At 53.0% G+C, this 26113-nt stretch overlaps 12 protein-coding genes across 12 annotated transcripts; 6 read left to right on the top strand and 6 right to left on the bottom strand.

The window, feature by feature from the left end:
* Positions 1–369: 369 nt before the first annotated feature.
* N7459_002581 (uncharacterized protein) lies at positions 370–1761 on the bottom strand (the record flags this gene model as incomplete). The annotated part of the gene is made up of 3 exons (XM_056941766.1): positions 370–810; positions 888–1250; positions 1690–1761. 3 exons carry the CDS (start codon positions 1759–1761, stop codon positions 370–372), a joined length of 876 nt encoding a protein of 291 aa, XP_056801649.1.
* Positions 1762–2520: 759 nt separating this feature from the next.
* Positions 2521–3680, bottom strand: N7459_002580 (cytochrome b5 reductase family protein; the record flags this gene model as incomplete). The annotated part of the gene is made up of 4 exons (XM_056941765.1): positions 2521–3089; positions 3146–3223; positions 3281–3575; positions 3636–3680. 4 exons carry the CDS (start codon positions 3678–3680, stop codon positions 2521–2523), a joined length of 987 nt encoding a protein of 328 aa, XP_056801648.1.
* An 850-nt stretch (positions 3681–4530) lies between these two features.
* On the bottom strand, positions 4531–5187 carry N7459_002579 (60S ribosomal protein eL20; the record flags this gene model as incomplete). Its single annotated transcript, XM_056941764.1, has 3 exons — positions 4531–4686; positions 4745–4921; positions 4981–5187. The coding sequence occupies 3 exons, from the start codon at positions 5185–5187 to the stop codon at positions 4531–4533; spliced, it is 540 nt and encodes a 179-aa protein (XP_056801647.1).
* Positions 5188–5961: 774 nt separating this feature from the next.
* On the top strand, positions 5962–7612 carry csn12 (the record flags this gene model as incomplete). Its single annotated transcript, XM_056941763.1, has 6 exons — positions 5962–6527; positions 6579–6651; positions 6721–6873; positions 6928–6989; positions 7043–7463; positions 7526–7612. 6 exons carry the CDS (start codon positions 5962–5964, stop codon positions 7610–7612), a joined length of 1362 nt encoding a protein of 453 aa, XP_056801646.1.
* Positions 7613–8250: 638 nt separating this feature from the next.
* Positions 8251–9096, bottom strand: N7459_002577 (BTB/POZ domain-containing protein; the record flags this gene model as incomplete). The annotated part of the gene is made up of 2 exons (XM_056941762.1): positions 8251–8557; positions 8741–9096. 2 exons carry the CDS (start codon positions 9094–9096, stop codon positions 8251–8253), a joined length of 663 nt encoding a protein of 220 aa, XP_056801645.1.
* A 983-nt stretch (positions 9097–10079) lies between these two features.
* Positions 10080–11534, bottom strand: N7459_002576 (ubiquitin-protein ligase RMD5; the record flags this gene model as incomplete). The annotated part of the gene is made up of 4 exons (XM_056941761.1): positions 10080–10298; positions 10353–11114; positions 11179–11306; positions 11414–11534. 4 exons carry the CDS (start codon positions 11532–11534, stop codon positions 10080–10082), a joined length of 1230 nt encoding a protein of 409 aa, XP_056801644.1.
* A 1979-nt stretch (positions 11535–13513) lies between these two features.
* On the top strand, positions 13514–16108 carry N7459_002575 (putative Sin3 complex subunit (Stb2); the record flags this gene model as incomplete). Its single annotated transcript, XM_056941760.1, has 1 exon — positions 13514–16108. One exon carries the CDS (start codon positions 13514–13516, stop codon positions 16106–16108), a length of 2595 nt encoding a protein of 864 aa, XP_056801643.1.
* Positions 16109–16415: 307 nt separating this feature from the next.
* On the bottom strand, positions 16416–16838 carry N7459_002574 (Tim10/DDP family zinc finger protein; the record flags this gene model as incomplete). The annotated part of the gene is made up of 2 exons (XM_056941759.1): positions 16416–16602; positions 16741–16838. The coding sequence occupies 2 exons, from the start codon at positions 16836–16838 to the stop codon at positions 16416–16418; spliced, it is 285 nt and encodes a 94-aa protein (XP_056801642.1).
* A 613-nt stretch (positions 16839–17451) lies between these two features.
* N7459_002573 (uncharacterized protein) lies at positions 17452–19173 on the top strand (the record flags this gene model as incomplete). Its single annotated transcript, XM_056941758.1, has 4 exons — positions 17452–17638; positions 17689–17853; positions 17926–18351; positions 18413–19173. The coding sequence occupies 4 exons, from the start codon at positions 17452–17454 to the stop codon at positions 19171–19173; spliced, it is 1539 nt and encodes a 512-aa protein (XP_056801641.1).
* Positions 19174–19647: 474 nt separating this feature from the next.
* N7459_002572 (IlvD/Edd family dehydratase) lies at positions 19648–21740 on the top strand (the record flags this gene model as incomplete). The annotated part of the gene is made up of 3 exons (XM_056941757.1): positions 19648–20238; positions 20295–20449; positions 20531–21740. 3 exons carry the CDS (start codon positions 19648–19650, stop codon positions 21738–21740), a joined length of 1956 nt encoding a protein of 651 aa, XP_056801640.1.
* A 551-nt stretch (positions 21741–22291) lies between these two features.
* N7459_002571 (NAD-dependent epimerase/dehydratase family protein) lies at positions 22292–23215 on the top strand (the record flags this gene model as incomplete). The annotated part of the gene is made up of 1 exon (XM_056941756.1): positions 22292–23215. The coding sequence occupies one exon, from the start codon at positions 22292–22294 to the stop codon at positions 23213–23215; it is 924 nt and encodes a 307-aa protein (XP_056801639.1).
* Positions 23216–23643: 428 nt separating this feature from the next.
* On the top strand, positions 23644–25985 carry N7459_002570 (uncharacterized protein; the record flags this gene model as incomplete). Its single annotated transcript, XM_056941755.1, has 6 exons — positions 23644–23700; positions 23763–23851; positions 23904–24298; positions 24355–24873; positions 24934–25318; positions 25376–25985. 6 exons carry the CDS (start codon positions 23644–23646, stop codon positions 25983–25985), a joined length of 2055 nt encoding a protein of 684 aa, XP_056801638.1.
* Between the last annotated feature and the right edge of the window lie 128 nt (positions 25986–26113).

Here is a 26113-nt window from a genome sequence, read left to right as displayed (position 1 = left end):
GACATGGTTGGTAGAAAAAGAAAAAAAAAAAAAAAACTGCCCCATACGCCACGAAGATCATCGGGCGGTCAGTGTCATCACGGACTGTATATAATGAAATATCAAGAGGCAAGACCACAGAACGTTGGCTCGAGGTTCACTCGCTGTAGTTCCTAAATATAAAATTGACCCCCGCTAGGCTGAGGTTGTGTCAACGCCATATCGAATAGCTTCATTCTTTAAACATCATAAAAGTGATCATCCAATATACAACTAGACACAACTACAACGTACATAAAGGAACCCCCCATACGAAGCTGAATCGTCATATTAAATAGAAATAACAAAGCCTTAATCACACATTTTCTCTCCAAATCACCTACTCCGCACTCATGCCTCACTCTTACGCTTCTTGCCCTTGCGCTTGGACTCGGCCTTCTCCTTGGGATCCGCCTTGGCTGCGGACGCAGGCTCCGCGTTCTTGGTAGTCTTGCTCTTCTTCTGAGGAGACGTCTGCTTCGCGGGAGTCTCAGCAACGGCCTTAGCAGCCTTGCCCTCGCTACGACGGCGCTTGGCGCTGCTGCGCGGCGGGGTCTTCTCCTTGGGAGGCTGGACGGGAGAGGGAGACTCCTCCTCCTCCTCCTCGGACTCTGACTCTGCTGACTCCTCTCCCGACGACTCTGCCGCGTTTTCGGCACCGGCAAAGTCCTGCTGCAGCTGCGAGGCGGCTGGATCTTGGTCCTGGTCCTCGCCGGCCTTGCGGGTGGTCTTGTAGTTGGCGACATCGACCTTGTACTTCTCGTAGTTCTCGTTGTACAAGTCCTTCCAGACCTGTCGCAAGCAGATTAGTACTGGGGTGGGGGAGCTAGGAACTGCGCGACAGAGTCGCGTCGGACAGAAACACATACTTGCTTTTCATTGTCGTCCATGCTTTGCCAGCGATTGGTGCCCTCGTCGGCCACCTCCTTGGGCTTGACATCACCCAACTCTTCTTGGATCAGGTGACGGTTGTTCTGCATGAAGAGGAAGTACGGGGTAAGAGGGCGCTTGGGCGCATTGGGGTCCGCAGGCTGGCGCTTGCGCTTGGGCTTGCCGTCAGCCTCGGGCTTGGGGGCGGTTTGGTCGGCGACAGTGAGATCGGTAATGGCAGTAGGCAGAGCCGGGATGTTGATGGTAGCGGGGCCACCGTTGATGACATTGTTGCTGTGTTCAAGGTAGGCTTTGCTCAGGTCGGCGATGTAGGATTGGAGGGCCATCAACCGCATAAGGACCTGTGTTGACTCTTAGTTCCATATATTTTGCAATAGATTTATTCGAGAGAAACGGTCATGCGCGGCCATGATTTGCTGAAATCGTCCCATGATACAGATGGTACGGATAGAAGCGCCGAGTCCGAATCGTGTAGAAGACTCTGCGACAATACGCAGTGTCGCGACAGCGACAGCGACATCCAGTTGCGCACATGAGGCTGGGCCGGCATATATAGAGCTTCACATCACACCATCAAGCCGGCGCGAGGACCTCCAGGTTCAGGAGGGCCAATGCGACATCAATAGGTGGGTAGAAAAGCTCTGTTTATGTGCGACGCGTTGAGGCGCGCAGCGCGAGCGCCGCCCCCAGCAGGGTCGCAGAACACCAGAGATGGAACGCAGAAAAAAAAAAGAAACCAAAAAATGGAAGACGCTGGAAAAAAAACCAAAATTAACATACCGCATCCTTGGAGTCTTGAAGCTCGCTGATATTAACGGCCACGGTGGCCGGGGATTCCTGCTTGGGAGCCATCACGATTTTCGGGGGGGCCGGAGGGGACACTGGAGGAGGGGGGAGGAAGAAGAAATTTCGTTGGGGGGAAGCCGGCGAGGTTAGGGGCGGGCAAGGGGGGAGGCCCACTAAATAGCAGGCCAGCCGGGACCCCCAAAGCGCCCCGGCATGCTCGGGCTCAGCGGCGGGTGGTCGCTGCTTTAGGCTTAGGCGCCTTTGGGTTTTGCCAGCGCTGCCTTTGGGGGCGTGAGTGCCTTCCCTACGGTGCACCCTCCACGGCGCCCGGGTAACCCTGGAACCCCCCCGCCGGTGACATAATGACTTGTTTCGCCCATCCGCGGGGTTGTCCTCCGTGGCTGAGTCCCTAGGAATGATATTGAGCGAACGTCAGCATCAAGGGCCGTCATGTCTGATTAAAGTTGCTCACCTAGCACCTGTTCTCCGACAAAATTTGCTGGCAGCATGGCTCGAATCCAAGTTGCACCCACGATATATTCCGCGTCCTTAGCACCCGCACTACCAGTTAAGCCCAAGAAATCGATCCCTAACCACATCAAATTACTTCTTAGACACGCCGCGGACTACTAGCAGCGTTTCCGATGCCATCTGTTGATCCACAACCCAAGTAAAACGGCACAAATGTATTCTCTGAACCTATGGGATATCCAGTGGCATGCAAACGCCCAAGAGACGCGGCGATAACGCGCCCAAACAAGATGCGTCAATATAGACATAGCTGTCCTATGTGCATCTCCGTCGGCTCTAATATTCTACAACAGTCTAAAACTTGAAGACCTGGTCCTTGTCGTAGCCTAGCTCCTTCAGGATACCAGAGAGTTCGCCCTGGTCCTTGGGGCTGACCTTGCCACCGCTGATGGCCTTGTACAGGCCAGGCGGACCGCAGACAAAGACCTTGATGTTCTCCTCCTTGGGCTCGGGCAAAACGGTCTTCAGCAGCTCCTTGTTGATGTAACCCTTGCCGCCGGTCCACTCCTTGGGGGGCTGGTCCAGGACGTAGAAGGCACGGAAGCGCTGAGGGTAGGTGTTTTCCAGATCCTCGAGCTCCTTCTTCAAGAGGATGTCCTCCTCCTTGACATTGCCAAACACCAGAGTCACCTTGGTGCGGTCCTCGGGGTTCTTGAAAATCTGGCGAGCCAGCTGGTACATCGGGGTGATACCGGTACCACCAGCGATCAGGCAGACATGGCTGTGCTTGTTGGCCTCCCACGGGTACTTGACGATGGGGCCCTTGAATGCCAGGCGCTGGTCGACGTTCATGGAGTGGATGTGCTCGGACATGGGGCCGCCGGGGTAAGCCTTGATGACAAGCTCAAGGTAACCGGGTTGGTCTGAGAGACAGTCAGCAGTCTGCACGTATGCTACAAGGCAGGACAATATGCCTTACCCTCATCGCTGGTGGGGGTGTAGGGACGAATGACGGGCTTGTCGGCACCCTCGGGCTTGAACTTGGTCAACAGAGCAGCTAATCGAAGTGTCAGTAAGCAACGAACACTCATCACCGAAGAGAATCTTCACTGACAGGCAACGGGAAGGCCGCCCACGGCCTCCTGATCCTCAAACTCAAACCGAAGCTTCTTGGTGTTGTGGCTCAGATGCTCAATGCCTGCGAGCTTGAGGTCCACCCACTCCTCGCCGTTGAAGACCTTGGGGCGGTCCTTGGTCTCAGCAGAAGCGGAGTTGTAGCGCCAGAGACCAGCGCCCAGGCCAGCAAGACCGACCCCGACGTAGATAGGGGTCAAGTTGGACTTCTTAGGAGCGGGAGTGGGCTGCTCAGCAGCCTTGGGGGCAGCCTCTGCAGAGTACTTGCGGAAGCTCTGTCGGAGACCAACGGTTGTTAGCAAACTGCGCCCATTGGAAAACACATTAACACTAACCTGCTTCAAGGGCTGCGCACAGCGGAAAGCTTGGCGAGCAAACATTGGGGCGGTGGATTGGAATGAGACGTGACAGTTAAAGGGAGATTGGAGCTGTTGGGGGGAAGAGGTTTAAGAAGGAAGAAATCGGATTATTCGAAAGCGGACAGGGTCGCTCGGCTGCCGACCCAGCGCATGACGCAATTGCGGTTCCTGGCAACGTTCGGATATACAGAAGTACACGCGATTAATGAAAGATTTATTCTCCGTAATCCGGCGACTCCAGTCGATTCTAGATTTTAAAGCGCGCGGTGAATCTGTATTAATCATTCTGTCCCTATGTTGCCCAGCGCGCTATACGCCGTTGCCCGCGCCTACGAGAGACTCTCTCGAGTGCCTCCGGGCTCGGCTCGGATATGCACGAACCCCCGAGAACTGGGCCTTGATGTCAGCATGAAGACCCCCGGAATGATTGTCGTACCCAGGCTGGATTGTGTTAAAGCTTCGCCATCATTCCTGCCATCGAGCACTTGAAGCAATGGGATCTAGAATCTCCTGCGGGAAGATCCGTTGGGTCTTGACCATGTAGCCAGGGGTATTGTCTACTCCGATAACACAAAGCACAGCTATTTTTGAGTACCTTGGAGTCCAAGGTAATATGTAGTTACCACAGCTGTGGACGGAGGGGCGGTGGATGATCTTACGCGCCTTGAACAAACAAGGAAGGAAAGAAAACTTGAACCCGATTTTTTTTGAATTTAACCTCAGATGCCACTACACGGGACTAGTAACATCCTCCCCATAGACTGGGTACAAACAGGCCGTCCCTGCGCGGCCGATATGTGTCATGCATGCTATGGGCGTAACGCAGTTATCCATCCCCACACTCCCAAACCAGAACCCCAAAACATCACATTTAAGCAAAGGTCGAGGGACGCGAGTAGGCGAACAGCTTCTTTCCCGGGTTGGCGGAACGGTGGGGCAGAGGGAACTTGAGGCCCTTCGAGACGAGCTGCTTGATGTAGGGACGGCGGATGCTGTCGACGTCGGTGACCTCCACAACCTTGAGGATCTGTAGTTTGCTGGTTAGAACACTTTCTGGCCCGAGAATAGCGCAGGGATGAACATACGTGGATGGAGCCGAAGCGGGCACGGTGGCGGGCAGCCATGTCCTGGTAGAGGGCCTCAACAGCCTCGGTGCGGCTCATCTCACGGAACTCCTTGTACATGTTGTGGGTGCCGGAGCGCGAGTCGTAGCGGAGCCAGATACCGAAGTTCTTGACCTTAAGAGGGCGCTTCTCGGTGATCTGGAGAAAGGGTGGATTAGCACGAGTTCAATGGCCCCGCAGGAAAATCCCTCACGTACCACGTTCAGAGAAACGATCTCGCCGTTGGCCTTCTTCAGCTTGCGGAGCTGAGCAAGGAAGTACCAGAACCGCGACTTGGCGACAACAGTGTTGGGCGCAAAGATGCGCATGCGGTACAGCTTGGGCGTGGGGTTCGCCTCGGTGGGCAGGTGACGCCCAATGACCTGGTACTCGTTAAGACGCCCTGTGATGAATCCGTCAGTCATGGCTCCCGATTTCACTTAATCCAACTCTTCTCAATGACGGTCAAAACGGTGCGCGATCGTGGTCGGTGGGAAATCCCACATGGGGGAAGGGGCTGGATGGTTTGAGATTGTGATGAAATCGATATTTGGCGCTTCGAGTGTATTTCCGGTGGTTCGCGATAATCGTGCGTAATAGTTGCCCCAAAACATCCCAGCCCCGGTGGCATCCTCCTTTCCACCTTGCGAAAAATTCTTGGAAGTGTTGAAAAGATGTCGCACCGTCTGCTATTCCATCCGACCGTTCGCACACACCGTGACCGTCCGAGAAGAGCGTCGAATTATTGCAAAAGAGGTTCACTCACCCATCTACACGAAAAGATGTTAGCAACCGTCTATCGGGCGATCAAAATGGGGGTATACTGACTGTGATTGTCGCTGTGGTGGTTGAGTCGTTAGTGTGCCAGGGAGAGAAATCTGGAAGTGTGTTGCAATGTGCTTAGGGTTCCCGCCCTTCGGCTAAGCGAGTGGAGAGGACTGGCTCGACGCTAGTCTCAATCTGGAGGAACCCGGATAAATGCTGTCACAGCCACAACTACAAGCCACAAAATGGACCTAGCCACACCTCTGCCCCACTGGAGGCTTGTTGCTTCCAATTATTCCATGATGTACACCTGCCTGCACCATTGAGTTCCCCGCGCTCTTTGCGACACGCTATAGACCCATCCAGGAAGCACACCCGCCAGTCTCAGATACACTCACAATCATCGGTCCTCTCGTCCTAGGCAGTGTTCCACCATGAGCGCTCTTGCGACTGAGTTCAGGCAAGCCTACGCCAATAGGTCCGGCCCCAGTCTCGCCGCTTTGCTCACTCCAATGGCGACCCCGAACGACCCGAACCGCCTGCGCTCCTTCTATCAGTTCACCAATATCCAATATTTGTCCAAAGATCTGGCATCCTCACTCTTCCACGGAAAATACCCCAAAGTGCCGAAAGCTGAACAAACTGCCTGGGTGGAGATCTTCGCAGCTTATTGGGAGGCGGTGGGCGAGGTGCTCAAGGTTGAAGATGGCCGTGGCAATGGAAGCGCTGTCGCGATATTCTCAGCTTGGAACAAGCTTGCCTCTGCTCTTATTCGAGGGTACTCGGCTCCTTACGGTCTCAACGCCTGGACGTTGCCTTGCCTGTACACGGTAGGCAAGTACCTGCGCACTTTCGCAATCAAAGCCGATGCCGAAGTTGCATTGAAGGGCTCTGCAGGCTTTGGATTCCAGGATGATATCGCCGATATTGATAAGAATGCGAATTTGGAAGAGGCTGCCCGTGTTCTCAACCGAATGTTTACATTGTGTCTAAGTGATCGGTGAGTCTGCTTTTATCTTTGTGCGAGGACGAAGTCACTGACAGGAGACAGTGCGCCGATTGAAGATTCTCGCAAATGGGGACTTTACAACACCACCAACCTCATGTTCAAAACTTACTTCAAGGTTTGAGCCTCGTCCTTAATGCCAACCTTGGAAGGTCATGGAGCATGGAGTGTCACTGACTAAATTTAGCTCAACTCGGTTGGCCTGACCAAGAACTTCCTGCGGGCGATCAATGCCCAGTCACACGACATCCCTCCATTACAAGCTTTTCCAAAGGCTCACATTGTCACATTTGAATATTATGTTGGAGTTATCCACTTTTTGGATGAGAACTATACTGAGGTATCTTCGCTCCGACTTTGATAATGAGGAACCAGGCTGATTCAACTACTGCAGGCTGAAGAACATTTGACATATGCTTGGCGGATGTGTCATCGAGGAGCCTTCAAGAACCGCGAGTGAGTACTTGAATCTCCTTTTCGTGTCCGCGACAACACACTGATGCACTCAGGTTGATTTTGACATACCTAATTCCCTGCCATTTGGTCACAACGCACACTCTACCCAGCAGACAACTATTAGCTCCTTTCCCTCGACTAGAGAAACTCTTCCGACCTCTATCAAACTGCATTCGAAAAGGTGATCTTGTCGGGTTCGACCAGGCCATGGCTGCCGGAGAGGAGGAGTTTGTTAAGAGACGCATCTATCTGCCCCTGGAACGAGGACGGGATATTGCCCTCCGCAATCTGTTCCGCAAAGTCTTCATCGCGGGTGGATTTGAAGAGCCCACGGATGGAAAACCCCCCATTCGCCGAACCCGTGTCCCCGTTTCAGAGTTTGCGGCTGCTCTGCGGATTGGTACCCACGCAACAAGCCGCACACGAGTTGATATTGATGAAGTGGAGTGTTTGTTGTCCAACCTCATCTACAAGGTGAGCATCTTTCATCGAGTCATTCTTAGACATTGTTGACTAATGACCGTTGTTCATTCCAGGGTCTCATGAAAGGCTATATTGCGCGAGAACGGGGCATGGTCGTCTTGAGCAAGAATAACACTGCTTTCCCTGGAACCAGTGTCTAGTTTTTTGCCGGCATTGCATGTGTGGACATCGTCGAAAACCGCGCTGGTCAACTATGAACATCCACTGACCTCGTCATGCATTATTGAGTCCCCCATCCCAAGTCGCCGTCTCCAAGGGACCCTGATGTCACCCATCGTATACCAGGGGTGCTCAAGTCTTGCTACAGGCATTTTCGTGGCCACTGGGATACTCAGAAGCACTTTTGATATGCTGACCGTCCTATCTATCCCTTGATAGCCGCCACGCCCCAAGGCTCATAATGCGTGCAGCAATTCGTGCTTCTGAGCCTGTGTCTAATAGCCCTCATCGTCCGGGTAATCAAAGAGCTGTATAGCTGAGCACAACCTCATGAGCTACATGGAAAAGGGGCCAGGAGCCCGTACCATGTATCATTACATAGACATTAAACATTCATTTCCAGACTCATATTACTACATCGAAAATCCCATTGCGTAGTTATACACGGGTATTGAAACCAAATACTGATCCAGCAGCAAAAGACAAAAGACGCGTACAGCCCAATCCAATCTTGCAACTTACCTCGCCGCGGCAGAACTACAGACCGATACTGTCGACGGAAAAACGTCATCCTGCAAGGTCACCCGCCAATTAGCCCACAATTCCAATCGATCCTCGCTCATTCCGGGGCAATCTCGGGCGGAGCACATACCATATGGTTACACATCGCAACAAACAAATCAAAAAACAACTTCCCCCCTTTCTCCATCTCCATCTGCATCGTCCCGCTCCGCTTGAACGTGCCGCGGCACCGGATAATCAGCGCCAGATAGTGCGCCCGCAGCTTGGACTCGGTGTCAGGCGTGTGCGCGTACGCGAACCGCGCGCTGGCCAGGATCGTGTTGCACTGGATGCCCGCGTGCAGGCCTTGTTTGCGGAGGGCGAGGCGCTGGAGGGTGGGGAGGTTGTATTTTGCGGCTGCGCAGCTGTGTGATGGGTTGGTTAATGGGCTGGTGTTCTCCGGGAACAGTATATTACTGGAGTGCAGATGGGCGCCGTTGAGAGGAGATCAGGGGAAAGCAAGTGCCATGATATCATATAATATGACAGGATGCGATGCGATGATGTGATGTGAATGGGGAGGGGACTCGGGAAGAGTGAGTGCTCACTATATCGCGGTATCCCGTAGGATCGCACAGCCGGCCTGGTGGTGGAATACTGTCGCGCCGGCGCTCTGGCCTTCGGAGTCGAGTTCTGTGTCCTCCAATTCCCATGCCCGGCGGCGAGCGTTGTGACGTAGACGGGGGTAGTAATCTCCTTTGTAGAGGTACTCGAGGACACACGAGAGGACCTCGGGTTGCTCATCCGGGAGCTCAATACGTGTGCCGGGACGCTGGATATAGCGTTGGGCCCGGGCTGGCGGGCTCGGGGACGGTGAGCGGCATTGCTCGGCGAAGAAAGGCGAGGCGCTGAGGACGGCTTCGTGGGCGGCGAAGAGGCGTTGTTCGGGACCGACTCGGAGCATGATGATAGGAGATGCAGAGGGAGATGGAGAGCTTCCACGGGGTGAAGGGTTAGCTCATTGTTTGCATTCATGACTGTTCGCTGCACTTTATCATTCTCTTTCCCATTCTTTCTGTTCAAGGCATACAAGGCACGGAGTACGGAGACACAGATCTGAGACTGCTGGATGAACGTCTATGATTCGAGAGCAGCACTTACGATACATCAGGCGGACTCTCCGGCTTACGCCGCTCCAGGCGTCGCGAGCCGCTCGAACTCGAGCTCTCACGCAGAGGTCTCCGAGTGCGAACGGCCGACGCCTTCGCAGCTCGATATCTGCTCCAGTTGTCCGAGGGCGTTTGCGGGGCTCTCTTCGACAACATGATCAATTCTATCGAGACTGTGACTGCAAGCCTGGGGACGAGATAGAAAGGGAAAGGGAAAGATACAGAAGCTGAATCTCCAGATTCAGGGGCAACGGATACTATTTATACGAAACTCCCCCGGGTAGCTTCGAAAGGCCGTGAACAACCACTCCCCGTCACGACGGGTATCAGACCGGACGCCCGGACCGATCTGCCGCTGACCGCTAGCCAATATTACCCATTCTGGCAGGAAACGGAGCTGCTCACGCGTCATGACCGGGTTCGAGACGCGTAAATTGGGCGCCGCCCGTCGCCAAATGAGCGCGTGGTCACGGGACCCGTGCGGCCAATCAGGATGGGCGCCTTCCTGATCGGGTCGAGTGGGGGGAAATGAACAGTGCTAGCGTGGACTAGGCAGTTTACTAAGGGTAATAATGAGGATCGGGAAAAATGCATGTGTGAAGGGACGGAAGAAACTCTTCAGATTGCTATGCGCGCGCAATCGCCTTCAGCTACATGTGAAACAAAAGAGCAGCCCACGAAGGGAGCGCCCATTCAACGCCGATTCCCCAACGCCGGTCCCAAAGTATTGTCCGAAATCTCCATGACACCCCCGTTGAAAAATCAGAAAGCAGAGTCATCACAGAAACACCTTCCGGGCGTCCTTGGGGTGGCTTTCGCTCGGACAGTACGGGCACTTGAAGCGATTGCCCTTGCTGAGTCGTCGCAGCGATTCTTCTGCAATCACGTGGCCGCATGGCATCATCATCGGCGGGTTCTCGTCCGTCGCCTGCTCCTTGGAGACCGGGCAGACAAAGATCGAGTGGAAGAGGTAGGAGGGTGGGAGCGATATTTCGACCTGTACAGAGGTTAGCGATATCTTCGGTCACACTTGGTGGGTGTAGGTCCTTACTGGAAGCTCATTCTCGCTCGTCCACTCAGTGCGCTTGGCCTTCATGATCGTTTGCAGCTTCAACAGCGTGGGCAGAGCGATTGCACCCGCAGTGGCAGCGATGTAAAGAGGTGAATCGGCTGACAGGCCCAGAAGGGAGCAGAACTCGCGAGTAAAGAACTGGGCCACGTCATCCCAGGCCGACGGGTTGTTGAAGATGGCAGCGTACGGCGATCCCTTCAGGTTCGGACAGAAGGCCATGGCGCCCATCAGCTGCTGCACCTCTCGCAAGTAGCGAGGCACAAAGCTCTGAAACTCCTGCCGTGCGTATGCCAGCGCAGCCTGCCAGTTGCAAGCTCCCGCTTGAGAGGATTCGCCTTGGAAGAGCCACACAAACTGCAGGCGACACAGCTCAAACTCCAGGTTGCTGCCTCGAGCCTCCAGGGCTTCACGGTTTTCGCGGGACCATTCAATGGCGGGAAGTAGATTCCTTTTCTCCTTGAGTTCATGGAGGATGTAGTACATGGAGGCAAACTGCTTTCGAATCTCGGTGGATGGAACTTCATCGCTGTCAAGCAGGCTGGAAGCGGGCTCGGGCGAGCGGGAAGTGGTGCCGGGATTCTCCATCATGGCCTTTTGATCGGCGATCTCGGAAAGAAAGTTGGCGGCCACAGAGAACTGACCTTCACGGAGGAGGTGCATTGCAATAGCGCGATTAATGAGGTGTTCCTGTGATGAGAGGACGTCGTGCTCGGTACTGGGGAGGGGGCGGTCCTTGAAAAGCTGATGAAAGTAATCTCGTCAGAAGGTATACAGGCACCAGGGAATAATCCATGCACGAGAGTACCTTGTCCAGAGCCTTGGTGTACTTGTTAAGACCGCTGTGGGTTTCTTTCAGACCATCACTGATAGAGTCAAAGGATGATTTGATGGGATTTTGGAGTTTAGCCAGAGTGACTGCCGCTTGGTTCGGGTCTACAGATGAATTGGAAGTCAGGTCAGTGAGTAGGATTCTAGGTCTCGTCTCCCACCAGTAACTACTACCCACTACATGCAAGCTCTCACAGGTACAGTGCACTCACCAGAAGCAATGGTATCCCGGGCGGACTGCAGCAGATCAATCGTGGATTGTACATTTTTGAGACCCTGTGAGGCCTTGAGCCTCTTTTGGAGCCTCTCATGCTCCTTCTGTACCAAATCCATGAGGTCTTCTGAAGCCGGTACTCAATGCGGAGTCGATGAGGTCAGGTTACCGCGGGCACGTGCTCCCTGGGCCATAGGGAAGCAGTTGGGCAAGTGGGCTCTCCGGTCGCAGTTTAGGCGCCCCAGGAAGATACTATCGTGCACATGAGGGTGGTGGGAGGTTGACAGGTAGCCGACAAAGTGAGGTCAAGGTGAACACCGAGGCCCCGCGGGTCGCAACTATTCCGGGTTGATCGCCAGTCTTTACGCCATCATCACGTGATTCATACACCAGGTTGCCTCACGGCACCTTTTGGTGCCCAGATGTTGTAAGCAGTAGTCTGCAGCCTCACAAGTGACGACTGCATCGTATGATATCCAGTCAAATATGGACTCGCGGGTTAAATGGTTATGCGGTGGTTCAAGTTGTTGTGATGGGTGCGTACAGCTCCAAGAGGAACTAGTCCTAATTTGGGGTCTCAAGGGGATCCATGGATGAGTCATAAGCCTTGTGTCAGGTGTGGAACACAGCCAATCACAGATGATACTCAGACAAGGTGCTCCACCCTCGCTTACACTAGCGCCCTGGCCCTGGCCTATAAATACCGCCTGCCGCCCTCGCCCTTTCCTCTTCTTTTCTTTTCTTCTCCATCCTGGTGCACGGGTTTTACACGTGTCAGTGAGGAGACATCCGAGACCGTGTTTTTGCTAGTTGAAAACTACCAAATTGACCACTCCAGCTGGTCTCCGGATCGGCTGGGAATTTTTGAAATACAAAAGTTGTCCTGAACCCCTTGGCCTGGAGTCATCGAGTTCGCTGGTGCTCGCGATGTTGCTGCAACACCAACCTGGACGTAGACGCGTCTGGTTTTGAGTACCGTCACGGTCTTCTTTTCACTACTGCTTGCCACCCATGTTGGTGGACTTTAGAGAAGAGCTCCGACCTGTTGCTTTTATGGGGTTTGGTTTTTTCGAGGATGTCATTGCTGCCCCAGGGATATCACCCCCCTGTGAGATATGGTGCTTGCCTTTCTTGAATGATTTGTCATGCTTTTGCTACCTACCTAGGGTATCCTGGACAATTGATTGTATGTACACCCTGCCCGCTGTGTAGGACCAGAAATCATATGACTAAAGTATTTGCCTGCATCGCCACCGTCCTTGTTGCCCGTATAAGGACTGATGTAAGACCGGACTGTGCCCCGGAAGGTAAGTCAAAGCCCACTCTCAAAGCACCTGGGCAGTCTCGTTGCTGAGTGGTGATACTGAAAGCTGACAGCTAGTTGTGATTTGCCAATGACTGGTACTGGACTCGGAAATGTAGCCACTTCTTTCTAATGACGAACACTACCGATAATATCGTTACTAGTGAATAGGATAGTGTACCCTCACGGCTCTATCGCATGGTGATTGATGGCCAAGTGCCCCGGCCAATATCCAAGGCCATTGGCTTGTGGATTGTTAGTGTTGCGGAGGAACCGTACCTGATTATATATTATATACTACCTATAAAAGAAATTCGGACTGTTTCAACCATGAATAAAATAGCATGTATATCCTGGATAGATGTATGGTACCTAATATACCCCCTTTCCAGGTGTTGAGGTCTGCTTCTTCAGTTAACTAGCTGTTTGTTCCTGACACAGACTCTCCTCACCGCCCGCAGTGTAGTGACGTCGGCAATTCTGCAGGCTCGGGGAGTAACTATCCATGAGCTTGAATGCCTATACCCCAGTCGAGATTCCTCCCTCCCCCTTCTTGACCTGGGTGTGTATGATTGCTGGGACATGCCTCGACACTTGTCACTAGGCTCCGTCCATGTGGATTCTGCCTGACCAACACCACCAAACGAGTGAAGACCCGTCCGCGCCTCCCTGATTTGGGCCGAGGCGTGGCGCCGGGCTTGCCGCTGCGCAAATGGTACTCTCGATCTTGTTCACAATCTGTTCTTTTGGGTTGTCTCCTCGAAATCCCACATCTAGCGCTTATCGGCAGCCGTCATGCAGGCCAGCACCCCAGGTGCGTCGGCAGCGGACCGTCGAGACTCCGCGAAAGTGTCCGACAGCATCAAAGGAAGCCCCGCCTCCCACACAAACGGAACCGAACGCAGTCTCCCCAAAGGGCATCAGCGGCTCGTCTTCACCGACCCAGTCGCCCTGAGATATCTCGAAGAAGATCCCTCGACCGACGTGCTCCACCGCCGCGAGACTTTACAGGGCTACGAGATCTACATTGTTGAACAATGGGCGTGCTCGCGAGTCCATCCGACCTTTGTGATATCGACATATACGGGGGACACATCGCATACTGTGGTTGTAGGGGTTTTGAGCGTCCCTACGGATGAAACAACCTGGTCGCCTCGGTTGAGGATGTATTTTGATGCTGTGAAGCAGTACGGGGCCCGAAAAAAGGAGACCCCGTTGGGCACGGTCATGATTACGGACCTTGGGTCCTTCCCATCTTCGCTCATGGTGATTCCGGTCCCACAAGGTGATATCAAGAAACACAGAGAGGACTTCATCGTGAACGAGAATCTGAAACGGCTCGGATGCGCGGGTCGCGCGGGTCTAAAGCTCCAGCCTCCCTTGCCAGCTACTGAAGCCAAGTTTCACCAACTCTATCGCACGAGCGAGAGGGTACCACTTTATAATGCGGTCATCGAACTCGTCAAACAATGCCAGATCGCGTTGATGGTGTTTGATAAGCTGGCTCCCGAATATGTGGATGGCCTTTTATGCGATGTGACCGAGGCATCCATCAGCGACTGGTGGACAGATATCGGAACCGACTTATACAATATCGAACCGAGTGATGGCGTCATGGGACCAACGAGTGTGGCTGCCCTCTTAGGAACCCTTCTCGGGGCTCGAAATCGACTGCATGCCTACGGCGCCCCAGTGGGAAAGGATGCGTTTGACATCGACAATCTGAAGAGAGGAATTGGCGGATTCCAAAAATCCCAGAAAATGAATCGATCCCGAAGACTGGACCGACGCACTTTGGACCGACTGCACCGTGCTACAGCCAAAGCGGCCAACGCTGAGGGATGGACTGATGCTGTCAAAACTACCATGGCCGAGCTGAGCGGACAAGGCGGTGAAATGGTCATGGGAATGGTTCGAGGTCGGGAAAAGGGTGGTATCGCCGACATTGAGACTCTAGATCTCGATAATTTCGTGCAGTGCTGCTATGGCTCAAGGGCGAAATGGCTGTGGCTTGGCAAACCACGGAAGAGTGGCCATGATAATGTATTCACTCGAGGACCGGGGGCTGACATGATGTTCACAACCGACGACCAAGGTGGCTTTGTCTGGACCAGCCGCAAAAGGCACTCCACGGAAGACTTGCACGCTGAGCGCGTTGCCTCCGGTCTCGATCGCCAGTGGAAGACGCCTGAATCGTTGGTTCCTGAGGAGAAAGACCATCGTAAAAAAGGCGTTAGTAGCAGAGTCTCAGATGCCCGGGCCGGCCTTGGACGCTTCAAAGATGCAGTCGGTCTTCCAGGCCTGCGCTCGCATCATCACAAGCATTCACGAGAGGATGCAGATTTGACCCACGATGCCGCTTATCACCCACAGATCGATAGCGATACTGAGGTCTCTGTGTCCAAGACAAGAATCGGCTCTGATATTCCCATTGACGCGAAAGGGACGGGCGAAGTTGAAAACGGGCCGGAGGAAGGGCAGACCGCCCAGGGCGCCGATGTGGCCGGTACAATCGATATCAAGCCTCCAGATATCCGCATTGAGTCTGCACCACCAGCAGGAGAGCCAGATTTGAAACCCTGGCAATCGGGTCAACTTTCACCCCCAGAACCCATACAGGAAGCAGATGAAGAATCTGAAATTGAACGTATCCAGACCCGGTCTACGGTGGCTTCGAGCGAACAAGACCGGGACCGGGACCGGGACCGGGACCAGGACCAGGATGAGACCAGTTCGGGACTGGCTGTGATGTCCTTTCGACGATATCAGAGCTGTGAAGAGCTGCGAAGCCTCGACGGTATTTACACCCAACGCAAAGATGATGGCTGCCCTCGGCATCTTTCATTCAGCAACGTGGAAGAAGTGGTACTTAATTGGGAGCCGCTCGGCAGCCAGCCATTGGTGAAGGATACCGTCAATTTGGAAGAGGCCATTGCGCAAGAAGACATGCTCTCGTCTGATGCCCGCCTCTTCAGCTCTCGAATTCTGGAGCTCAGTCAAAACACGGTTCCTTGGGTTGAGCGGCAGGTCGATTCAGTGGACGGTCTCAACCAAGTGCTTTACGACCGACACGAAGAACTCAATTCTGTCTATTTGGAACGATTCAGTGATTACCAGCGATTGCGCGAAAGATCCAGCGATATCCTTACCGACGAACACTCGCATCTGAACGATAGCGTGAAGCGCGTCGAGCTGCTGGGCGCCAAGTTGGACTACGAGCTACATGTTCTTGAGTCCAAAGTTGAAGATATGGAGGAAGGGCTTACGGATTTTGAGCGGCACATCGTCAACGTGGAGAATAGGTTCAAGGCCTTGCTTAAGGGCGAGGAAGAGCACAGCATCTCCTGGATGGCGTGGTTGCGGCGGTCAATCGGCTTCCCGGCGCAATGACGTCGAGCTTGATGCGAACACGCGTGTACGATATCTTTCTTTTTGTCTTTCTTTTCCATTCGTCTGCTTTCCGTTTTCCCTATTGTACATAGATGGACCGGCGATCTTCGCCTTTCAAATGTGGTGATATAAACATGGCCCATCACGAGAATTAAAACACAAATCAGCTCTGACGGGGAGTCGGGTTCACACCGGAGGTCAGTGCACCTGGTCACCAAGTTGAGCCATCCATAACAGAATCGGTCACTGGCACTCGCCGCCGTATCATATACCAATCGTCTTGGTTTCGTAAATCGTTGTTGGTGATTTACATGCCAAAGCCCACACCGCCGCCCTGCTTGCTAGCAGCGTCGCCCTGCATCTTCTCGCTGACCTTGATGTTGACGTCGAAGAACTTGGACACGCAGCGATCCAGGCACACTGACTCGCCCTTGTTCAGGTCACCTTCGCGGTAGTCGCCGGGGATACACTTCTTGGTGCAGGACTCGGTCAAGCTAGTCGCAACGAGACGTTAGTGACCATCTGCGGGAATTGGTTCGGACGATGACGTAGCAACAGAAAGCAGCCAAAGACAAACATACAACCACAACGTTATGACATTGGACTGGTATGCTGACAGAAGGCGAACTCACCGGGTGAACATGTCGGAGATCATCTCGACTTCGGTCTCGGCCGCAGCAATCTTCTGCTCCGAGGACATCTTGGGCTGGCCGCCGAAAAGGAAAGACATGGTGTAGTTGTAGGAGGGGAAATAACCTGCGCGCCGATTCGATTAAAAAGAGGTGATTCACTTGTGGATGTGGGCGTGACACGTACTTGATGTAAGTGATGGAAGGTGGTTCGGAGAGGGTAAATGCGGACCGAAGTTCTCGAGGTCAACTGGGAGAAGCTTGGGCCACCTTCCGCGCGCACCGAGTTTTTCCACTTTCTCGTTTTCCCTGCCTTCTCTTCCTTTTCTTCCCACCACAATGTGATTTGGCGACTTTTGCTCTCCATGTATTCACTTCGCCCTCGGTGGGCGGTATTTCGAGGCTTGGAGAGTCTTCACTACAGGTAAGATTTGTTGATGTGCTCTTTTCTTTTGCATTTTTTCAGAAAAAAAAATTTCTTCAATGATGATATTATCCTACCTGCTTCAGAACCGCTGCAGTTGATGCTTTCTCGGCATATGAACGCACTGGAACTCTACCAACGCTGATCTTCTATCTGTCTTTGATTTTGGTCGACTTTTATAATTTAATTGGGACCTTGCTGACCCAATCCTCAGTGCAGGACTTCGTCCCTTACAATCCAGCCTCCAGTCCCCCTTGAGGGCTACTCGACTAACACAACAGCCCCTTCGCATGAGTAGCTCCGCTGCTTCTCCAGAGAAGACATTCCAGGAGCGTGTGCAGGAAGTCAATTCTACTTTTGCAAATCCATACCCTCGTCTGGCTGCGGACACTCGCTCTCTGACCTGTCATGAGTTTCGGACGCGTTATAGTGAGCTGGCCGATAACGAATCAGTAGAAGAGACGGTTGTCATTTCTGGTAGGTTCTCGCCTGTCTCTGGCCTATACCTTTGTACTTAGATTAGTTAGGTAGGATTCGTACACATAGATCGGCGGGGAGCAAATTGATCTTCTTCGATATCGTGCAAGATGGTCACAAAGTCCAGGTGATGTGCAACAAGCGCCAGCTTGAGGGCATTGAGCCGTCAGAGTTTAAGAAGTTTTATCGTGTTCTGCGCCGCGGGGACACTTTCTGTATGTTTTTTTCTGTCTTCTGCTCATACTCAGCCCCGGCGTTGGGTTAGCTGCTAAACTACCATGTCAAAGCTGTAACCGGTAGGCCGCATCGCACTGGCCGAGGCGAACTGACGGTCGACGTGACTGAACTGCCGACACTTCTTGCGCCTTGTTTGCACGATGTCCCCGTTCGCGACGGCTCGCATGAGACTTCGCCGTTTCCTCGTCATGTCCAGTTCCTGACTGATCCCGTGGCGGCGGATATCATTCGGGCGAGGTCTGCTTTAGTTCAATATCTTCGGCAATTCTTCGTGGATCGATCTTTCATGGAGGTCAGCACTCCGATTATTGGATCTGTAGCGGGCGGTGCTATTGCTCGTCCGTTCTGTACTTCTGCCACGGAATTCCCAGACCGTCAGCTGTCACTGCGAATTGCACCTGAGCTCTGGCTCAAGCGCTTGGTTGTGGGTGGATTTGATAAAGTCTTCGAGATTGGACCATCGTTCCGTAACGAAGGTATGTATTCACGCAGAGAAAGTCATGCGATGAGAATCGCTCAGCGGCTGATGAACTACAGGACTGGACAAGACGCACAACGCCGAGTTCACCACCTGCGAATTCTATCACGCCTACGCCAACCTGGAAGACCTGATGGGCATCAGCGAGAAGCTGCTTTCTGGAATGGCATCGCATATCCACGCCTTCAACAAAGGAGGCACTCTCCAACCTACCACCGTCAACTTCACGACCCCCTTCCGCCGCCTCGACTTCCTCACCGGCATCGAAGAACAAATCAACCGCAAACTCCCTGACCTCACGGCCCCCGACGCGCTCGACCAAGTCCATGCCCTCTTTGCCGACCTCTCCCTCCCCCTCCCCGCAAATGCTACTCTCCCCCGTCTCCTCGACGATCTATGCGGTAGATACCTGGAACCAACGTGCATAGATCCAACCTTCATCATCAACCCACCCGAATGCCTCTCCCCACTCTCCAAATCATTCACCCACCCCACTACAAACCAACGCGTCGCTGCCCGAGGCGAACTCTTCATCGAGGGCAAGGAGATTGTCAATACATACGAAGAAGAGAACTCTCCTTTCGAGCAACGCCGGAAGTTCGAGGACCAGCTGCGGTATAGCAAGGCCGCCGGCGAACCGGGCGAGGTCGACGAGAGCTATCTCGAAGCGCTAGAGTGGGGTCTCCCTGCTACTGGGGGTTGGGGCTGCGGCATTGACCGGCTTGCCATGCTCTTCACGGGCGCAAAGAGGATTAGCGACGTGTTGCCGTTTGGCAATCTCAGGGCTGTGACCAGACGATCTGGTGCGCCGAGCGAGTAACGGCCCTAAGTGCGTTATTTCTGTATGCCCTACATGCCCAGGCATTTGGACTTTGTACGATAGGTTATCACAAGAGGTATCAATGTACAACATATAAATCTCTCAATTCAATTTAGAAGTCGCCGGTGTCGAGTGTTTTGTTAATCCCGCGTCCACGCCATCATCCAATCGGATCGTGACTTTCCGGACGACAACGCCTCGGCTCCAAAGTGCCCAGACTGCGCTGCTGTGGACATCATCATCATTGCACTCATTGGCTGGCATCTTCGAAAATACCTAGATGGGCATGGGGCCCCGTATTTTCACATATTAATCGCCAATGGGAAGATGTTGTCCCGACGCATTACATGCTAGTCATTTTTTGAAAAGATATAGAAAGCGACCATGGATCCCTCCGCGTGAAAGTTCCTGTTGGCAATGAAATCGCTCCAAGGACAGCGATAACCAAGCTAACGAAAGCTTCTCAAGCAAGCCATGTCCTGTTCATCCAAACCGTCCTGCGAGGGCTGCTCATGCAGCAACAGCGCCACCCAGCCCGTCCAGATCGAAGACTGCGTGAGCGAGCTGCAAGCCCTCCGAAGGCGCAACCAAGAGCTAGAAACGCGACTCGGCCTCGCAACCGAGAATACAAAGCCAACTATCGTCCGACAACCAGGTCGAACGCTCCGCTCCTCTGCATGGTTCGACTGTCGCAGTAACCCCGGCATGACGGCCATTTACATGGAGCGGTACTTTAACTTTGGCATCACACGCGAGGAGCTCATGTCCGGCAAGCCGATGATTGGCATCGCGCAGACGGGATCCGATATTGCGCCGTGTAATCGGCACCACATTGAATTGTCGAAGCGCGTCCGCGAGGGGATTCGCAGTGCCGGTGGGATTGCTTTTGAATTTCCCACTCACCCGATTCAAGAGACCTCCAGGCGCCCGACTGCCACGCTGGACCGGAATCTGGCTTATTTGAGTTTGGTAGAAGTGCTGACGAGTTATTTCCTTGATGGCGTGGTTCTTTTGACCGGCTGTGATAAAACGACTCCGGCTTGTTTGATGGCGGCGGCTACGGTGGTGAGTGTTGATGCGAGGAATCGTGTTCTCTGGCGGAGATTTTAACCAGATAACAGAATATCCCGGCCATATGTTTGAATGTGGGCCCCATGTTGAATGGATATTCCAAATCAGCGTTGGTTGGAGCCGGCTCAGTGGTATGGAAAGGGCGTGAGATGTATGCAACGGGCGAGATTGACGAAGACGAGTTTATGGATTATATTGCCCGAGGGTAAGCAAGAGGTCTTCTCATGCCGGATTCTTTGCGATGAGTTCTGCTCCCAATGGTAGATGACTGACCCGATCTATGCAGAACTCCCTCTGTCGGCCACTGTAACACTATGGGAACCGCATCCACAATGAACGCCCTCGCAGAAGCTCTCGGTATGGCTCTCCCCGGATCAGCTGCAATTCCCGCTGCATATCGCCACAGAGCTCAGTGCGCCTACGAAACTGGAAAACGAATCGTGGAAATGGTCGAGTCTGACCGTAAACCAAGCGATATAATGACGCGCGAGGCCTTTGAAAATGCGATTGTCGCCAATGCCGCATTTGGCGGCAGCACGAACGCTCCTATTCATATCAATGCCATTGCTCAGCATGCAGGAGTTGAGGTATCAATGGATGACTGGGATACATTTGGGTCGAAGATTCCACTTCTGTTGAATATGCAGCCTTCAGGCGAGTATCTGGGCGAGGAGTATTTCCGCGCTGGAGGTCTTCCGGCTATCATGGCTGAGCTCCTAGAGGAGGGAAAGATACATGGGCAGGTTTTAACCTGCAATGGCAAGACACTTGCCGACAATGTCCGTGGAAAGCATTCGTGGGATCGCCGCGTGATTCGCCCTTACAGCGACCCTCTCATGAAAGATGCGGGCTTTATAAATCTCAAGGGAAGTCTCTTTGACTCTGCAATTATGAAGACTTGCGTTATTTCACCCGCTTTCCGACAACGATACCTGTCAAACCCAGAAGACCCGGAGGCCTTTGAAGGCTCCGTTGTGGTGTTCGATGGACCTGAAGATTATAACGACCGACTCGAGCACCTACCGCAGATTGACGACCGGACTATTCTCGTCATGCGTGGCGTCGGCCCATTAGGCTACCCGGGAGCAGCGGAAGTTGTCAACATGCATCCTCCCAGCAAACTCCTTAAGCAAGGAGTTGACGGGCTTTTCTGTATCGGTGATGGACGGCAATCTGGAACGTCTGCTTCCCCGTCTATTCTGAATGCTAGCCCCGAAGCTGCCGCAGGAGGCAATTTAGCTCTGCTCCACGATGGAGATAGGCTTCGAATTGACCTGCGAAAGCGACGTGTTGATATCCTCATTGATGACGATGTGCTCCAACAGCGACGGCAGGACTTGTCGGCACGAGGCTATCCACTTGTGCCTAGTGGTACCCCGTGGCAGGAAATCTTCCGCCAAGAGACAGATCAACTCTCAAATGGAATGGTGTTGCGGAAGGCTGTTAAATATCAGCAGTTGGCGCAGCAGAGCCTTGCACCACGGCATAATCATTGATCTAACCATGTAGCCTTGGGTCATTTTGAAGTATTTTACAATTTGCATGTGTTCTATGATATACTAGGCAGTCAAAGCGATCATATTAGTGAATGGCACTTATTTTGCATATCCCGGATCAAGGACAATCTGTTGACCTCCTGAATACTGTAGCTGAGGGTATCGTTCATGCTAGCTTTAGATTTTAGCTACCAGGTTGAAAACACACACACACACACACACAAAAAAAGGGTGCAACCACCTGTGCTCTCCCCTACAGCCCCATGATGCAACTGGTTTTGCCCACTAATGATCTAACATTCAAGGCGTTTGCCCTCGGAACGACTCGACGTGCCTCATCCCGAACCCGGAAAGAAACGTCCCGGAGAGCTGACACCCCTCCTCCACTGCCAAATCTCCGACGCAGAAACGCGTCTCTGATTACAAGTGGTGAACGACTGATCTAGTGGCCAACCAAGAGATATCGTCACTCTCTTACAACTAGGACCACTCGCGCTCTACTCTTGGTCGCTGGAAAGCTCGCCGTCGCATCTTGCTGCCAGAAGTATAACATGGGTAGACGTATCATCGTCACCGGAGGCTCTGGAAAGGCTGGTCAGCATGTCATCGCATACCTCCTTCAACAAGGACATGAAGTCCTCAATCTGGACTTGATGCCACTGCCCTCCGACCTCTCGGATCGTGTGCACACTCTTCGCGTCGATTTAACCGACAGCGGCCAAGTCTACAGTGCCTTCGGTTCACATTTTCGACTCACTGAACCATTCCGCGAGCCTTTGAACCTGATGCCCGACGCGGTCATCCATCTCGCCGGATATTCTCGCAACATGATGGCGCCAGACAATGAGACGTTCCGTGGCAATACTTTGTCCACCTACAACGTTATCGAGGCTGCTTCCAGGCTGAACATTAAGAGAATCGTCATCACGAGCTCAGTCACAGTCTACGGTGTGAGCTATGCGGAAGGGGACGTTGACTATCCTTCGTTTCCTATTGACGAAGACGTGGATGCCCACCCGATGGACACGTACGCCATCTCCAAGGTGTGCGGAGAGCGCATTGCCCGGGGCTTCGCGCGCCGGTTCCAAAGTGACATTTACATTCTGCGCATCGGTAGAGTCGTTGCACCGGAAGAGTATGGCGAAGCAATGTTCCACAGTTATGTCGAGAATCCCGATGAATGGAAAGCCCATGGCTGGTCGTACACCGACGCGCGAGATCTTGGGCAGATGTGTGATTTGGCGGCTCAAAAGGAGGGCCTGGGATTCCAGATCTTCAATGCGGTTAATGACGAGATCACCAATTACTCCCCGACAGCTGAGTTCTTGAAAAGGCTTTATCCTGATACACCATTCACTCGCCCGATGGGTGAACGAGAAGCCCCAATCCCCAACCAGAAGATGAAGGACTTGCTAGGGTTCTGCCAGAATCACCCATGGCAGCCATATTACGAGCAGTCTAAGCAGGCCCGATAAGTATGGGCATTATGTGCATTTATTATAACGACAAGTTGAACAATCGAAGAGACTAGGTTCTGTGCCCGGCCACCTGTCCACCATATGTCGACTGTAGAGCTGGGAAAAAAAAATGAGAGAAACAAAAGTGCGACCAGAGCTTGCTTGAGTACGAAATCAACCTACTTGCTGCATCTCCATTGGTCCAGTTCGTAGGGATTGTATACTCTATACGGTATCAGCCACACTCGGCGCAGATGGTCCAACGCAACTCCGGCCAATGAGCGCCCGTGTCAATCATCCCACACAGAATTCGCACCTCCGCTAAGCCTTAAGCCCCATGGGGAAGGCTGGCCAGTCCCTCACGATTCCCTTCATTCCAGCTATTGCCGATCGAGACCACTCTTGCTCTCTGCCATGAATGACCGGTGTAGATCAGGATCGCAGCCATGCCCATCCGACGGAGCCGGGCGCCAGTCGCATGTCTCTTTTGCCGCCAGAAGAAGGTGACTGTCCAGAACCCTTGTATACATGCCATTTACCGCTAATGCCATTTGACGTTTTCCAGCTGAAATGTGATGCAGCGAAGCCTTCATGTGGTAACTGCTCCGCCAAAGGCATTTCATGCCAGCAGGGCGCTATCCGGCATAAGCCGAGGTCAGTTTCAATGCTGCGTGGCGAGTATAACGCTAATGGAGACATTGTGCAGGCCAACCAACCACCGCATTGCTCAACTAGAGAAAGAGAATGCATTGCTTCGTCACGGACACGTCTCACGGCACGTTGGCGGCGTAGCCGATGGGTCATCCCCGATACAAGCAGAAGACTCTTCGAGTCCGGTTCGCAGCCAAATGATAGTTCCTGCTGGCCCTGGTGCCGATATTTCACCGGTTGATCATCCTAGTCACCGAAGCAAAGATACTTCACACCCGGAAGCACCTGATAGCGATCATCACAGAAGCACGATATCGCTGTATCATGGTCCAACGAGTACGGTTTATGATGACACGGCAAACCCAGGGAATAATGCCGCGGAAAACGAGGAAGACTCTGCCAGCGAAGAATGGGCGAGCACTCTTCTTTTCGCTCAGACAGCGAGACAAAGTTAGTATATCTTCGTCACTGGTTGTCTGCTCTGATTCTAAATGCCTGGAACGCAGGGCAGTTGGAATCCCTCAATTTTGCTGCGGGAAGACTTGACTTTGATGGGGTAGACCCAGAGATTGGCATGCATTTGCTATCTATCTATTGGAGTCGACAGCTCTACACGGCGCAGATCATCTATCGACCTGCGTTCATGCGCGACATGGCTTGCAATGGGCCGTATTTTTCCAGATTACTCCTCCACGCTATATTATTTGCTGTCTCAAAGCATTGCTCGTGGGTTGAGCTGCGATCAGATCCAGAGGATATTACCACCACTGGATGGATGTTTCGTCAGCGGTTCACGGAGCTTCTACGCGATAGCTTTGATAAAAGCGAGATCACCACCCTCCAGGCCCTGCTGATCATGTCCAATTCTCTTTTTTCGCGATGTGACGAACGAAGTCTGTCCTGGCTATATGCTGGAAACGCGTTTAACATGATCATAGATCTCGGACTACATGTGCTTCCTTCCGCAGGCAAAATATCGGCAGAAGAGCTGGAGATTCGAAAGCGCGTTCTGTGGGGGGCATACAGTAAGCGAAAATAGGAATCACAAAATCAACATTATTCCTTAACTAACGACCAGGGACCAGCTATTGATAAGATCCAGTGCCTCTTCCAAGGGAGACCGCCGCTTCTTCGCCATGTCAATTTCAAGGCATCACCAAACTTCTTGGACAAATACGACGAGCTCGACCTCTTTCAGGAGATCACTTACAACCAAGTCAAACGCCAGTCGGTCATCCCATCGTTGAATGTGTCACTATTGACGAAGCTATGTGAATTGTCCATCATCATTGATCGTATTCTCTGCGAGATCTACTCCGAGTCTCGACAGATGACCTACGGCCAAAGTCAAGCAATCTCCGAAGATATCAATTCAGACTTGAACAGGTGGCGCCAAAACCTCCCACCTGAACTGGACTATCTCTCACACCCCGGCCAATCTGTTCTGTTACCTCAATCTTTCTGCCTTTTGTACGCAATTTCCCCAATCCGAACCAGATAGATGCCGCTCACACATCACTCCCATAGGGCTCTGTTCAATGTGTTGATTATTCTCTCCCAACGGCCCTTGTTCATTGCAAGCCATAACCGTGTCAGCAATACCACGACAGCTGCTCACGCACCAGTCAATGCATGCACAGCAGCGGCAAATCAAATCGTGCAAATCCTGCGCGATTATTCCATTCACTTCTCTATAAGCAGCGCGCCCTACATGCTGTCATACGCGACATACATTAGCGCCACAGTCCATGCGCGCATCGTCGCGCAAAAGGGGAAATCATCGAGCTCCTTCCAATCGGTGCTGTTCTGTCGGGGCATCTTGCAGGAACATCAACCCTTGTATGCGGCGGCCGAGAAGGCTCGGGCCAACCTTGATCGGCTTGCGACTCGACTGGAAGTTGGGCTTTTTGAAGGTGGCGACAGGCAGCAGTTGGCCCCTTCCGATCAGACTAGGGAGCACTCAAATTTCAACGAGGCTGCATCTACTCTGCATGCATCAGGCTTGACAGGGCAGACACCTGAGCCGGTTTCTCCGCAGTTGAATTGGGAATTGTCAGACTTGGATCTTGAGGCGATTGCTGAAGGGTTTCGACTGGATGGGGAGTTGCATTATTTGATGCATCCCTGGGGCTTGTAGCATGACCTGTATTTTGCGTTGAGATCACAATACATTACTATCAAAGCTGCACGCTGGATCGACACCTATCAATGGCTGTCATTCGCATGACTATGGCTGCTCGGCCGCTAGCCGTGGCTTATCGACGC

This window comes from Penicillium hispanicum (assembly GCF_028827665.1).
Source record: "Penicillium hispanicum strain IBT 35686 chromosome Unknown utg000003l_segment0_segment0, whole genome shotgun sequence".
Lineage (NCBI taxonomy): Eukaryota > Fungi > Ascomycota > Eurotiomycetes > Eurotiales > Aspergillaceae > Penicillium > Penicillium hispanicum.
The sequence above is the reverse complement of the archived record's forward strand: the minus strand, read 5'-3'. Positions and strand labels throughout refer to the sequence as shown.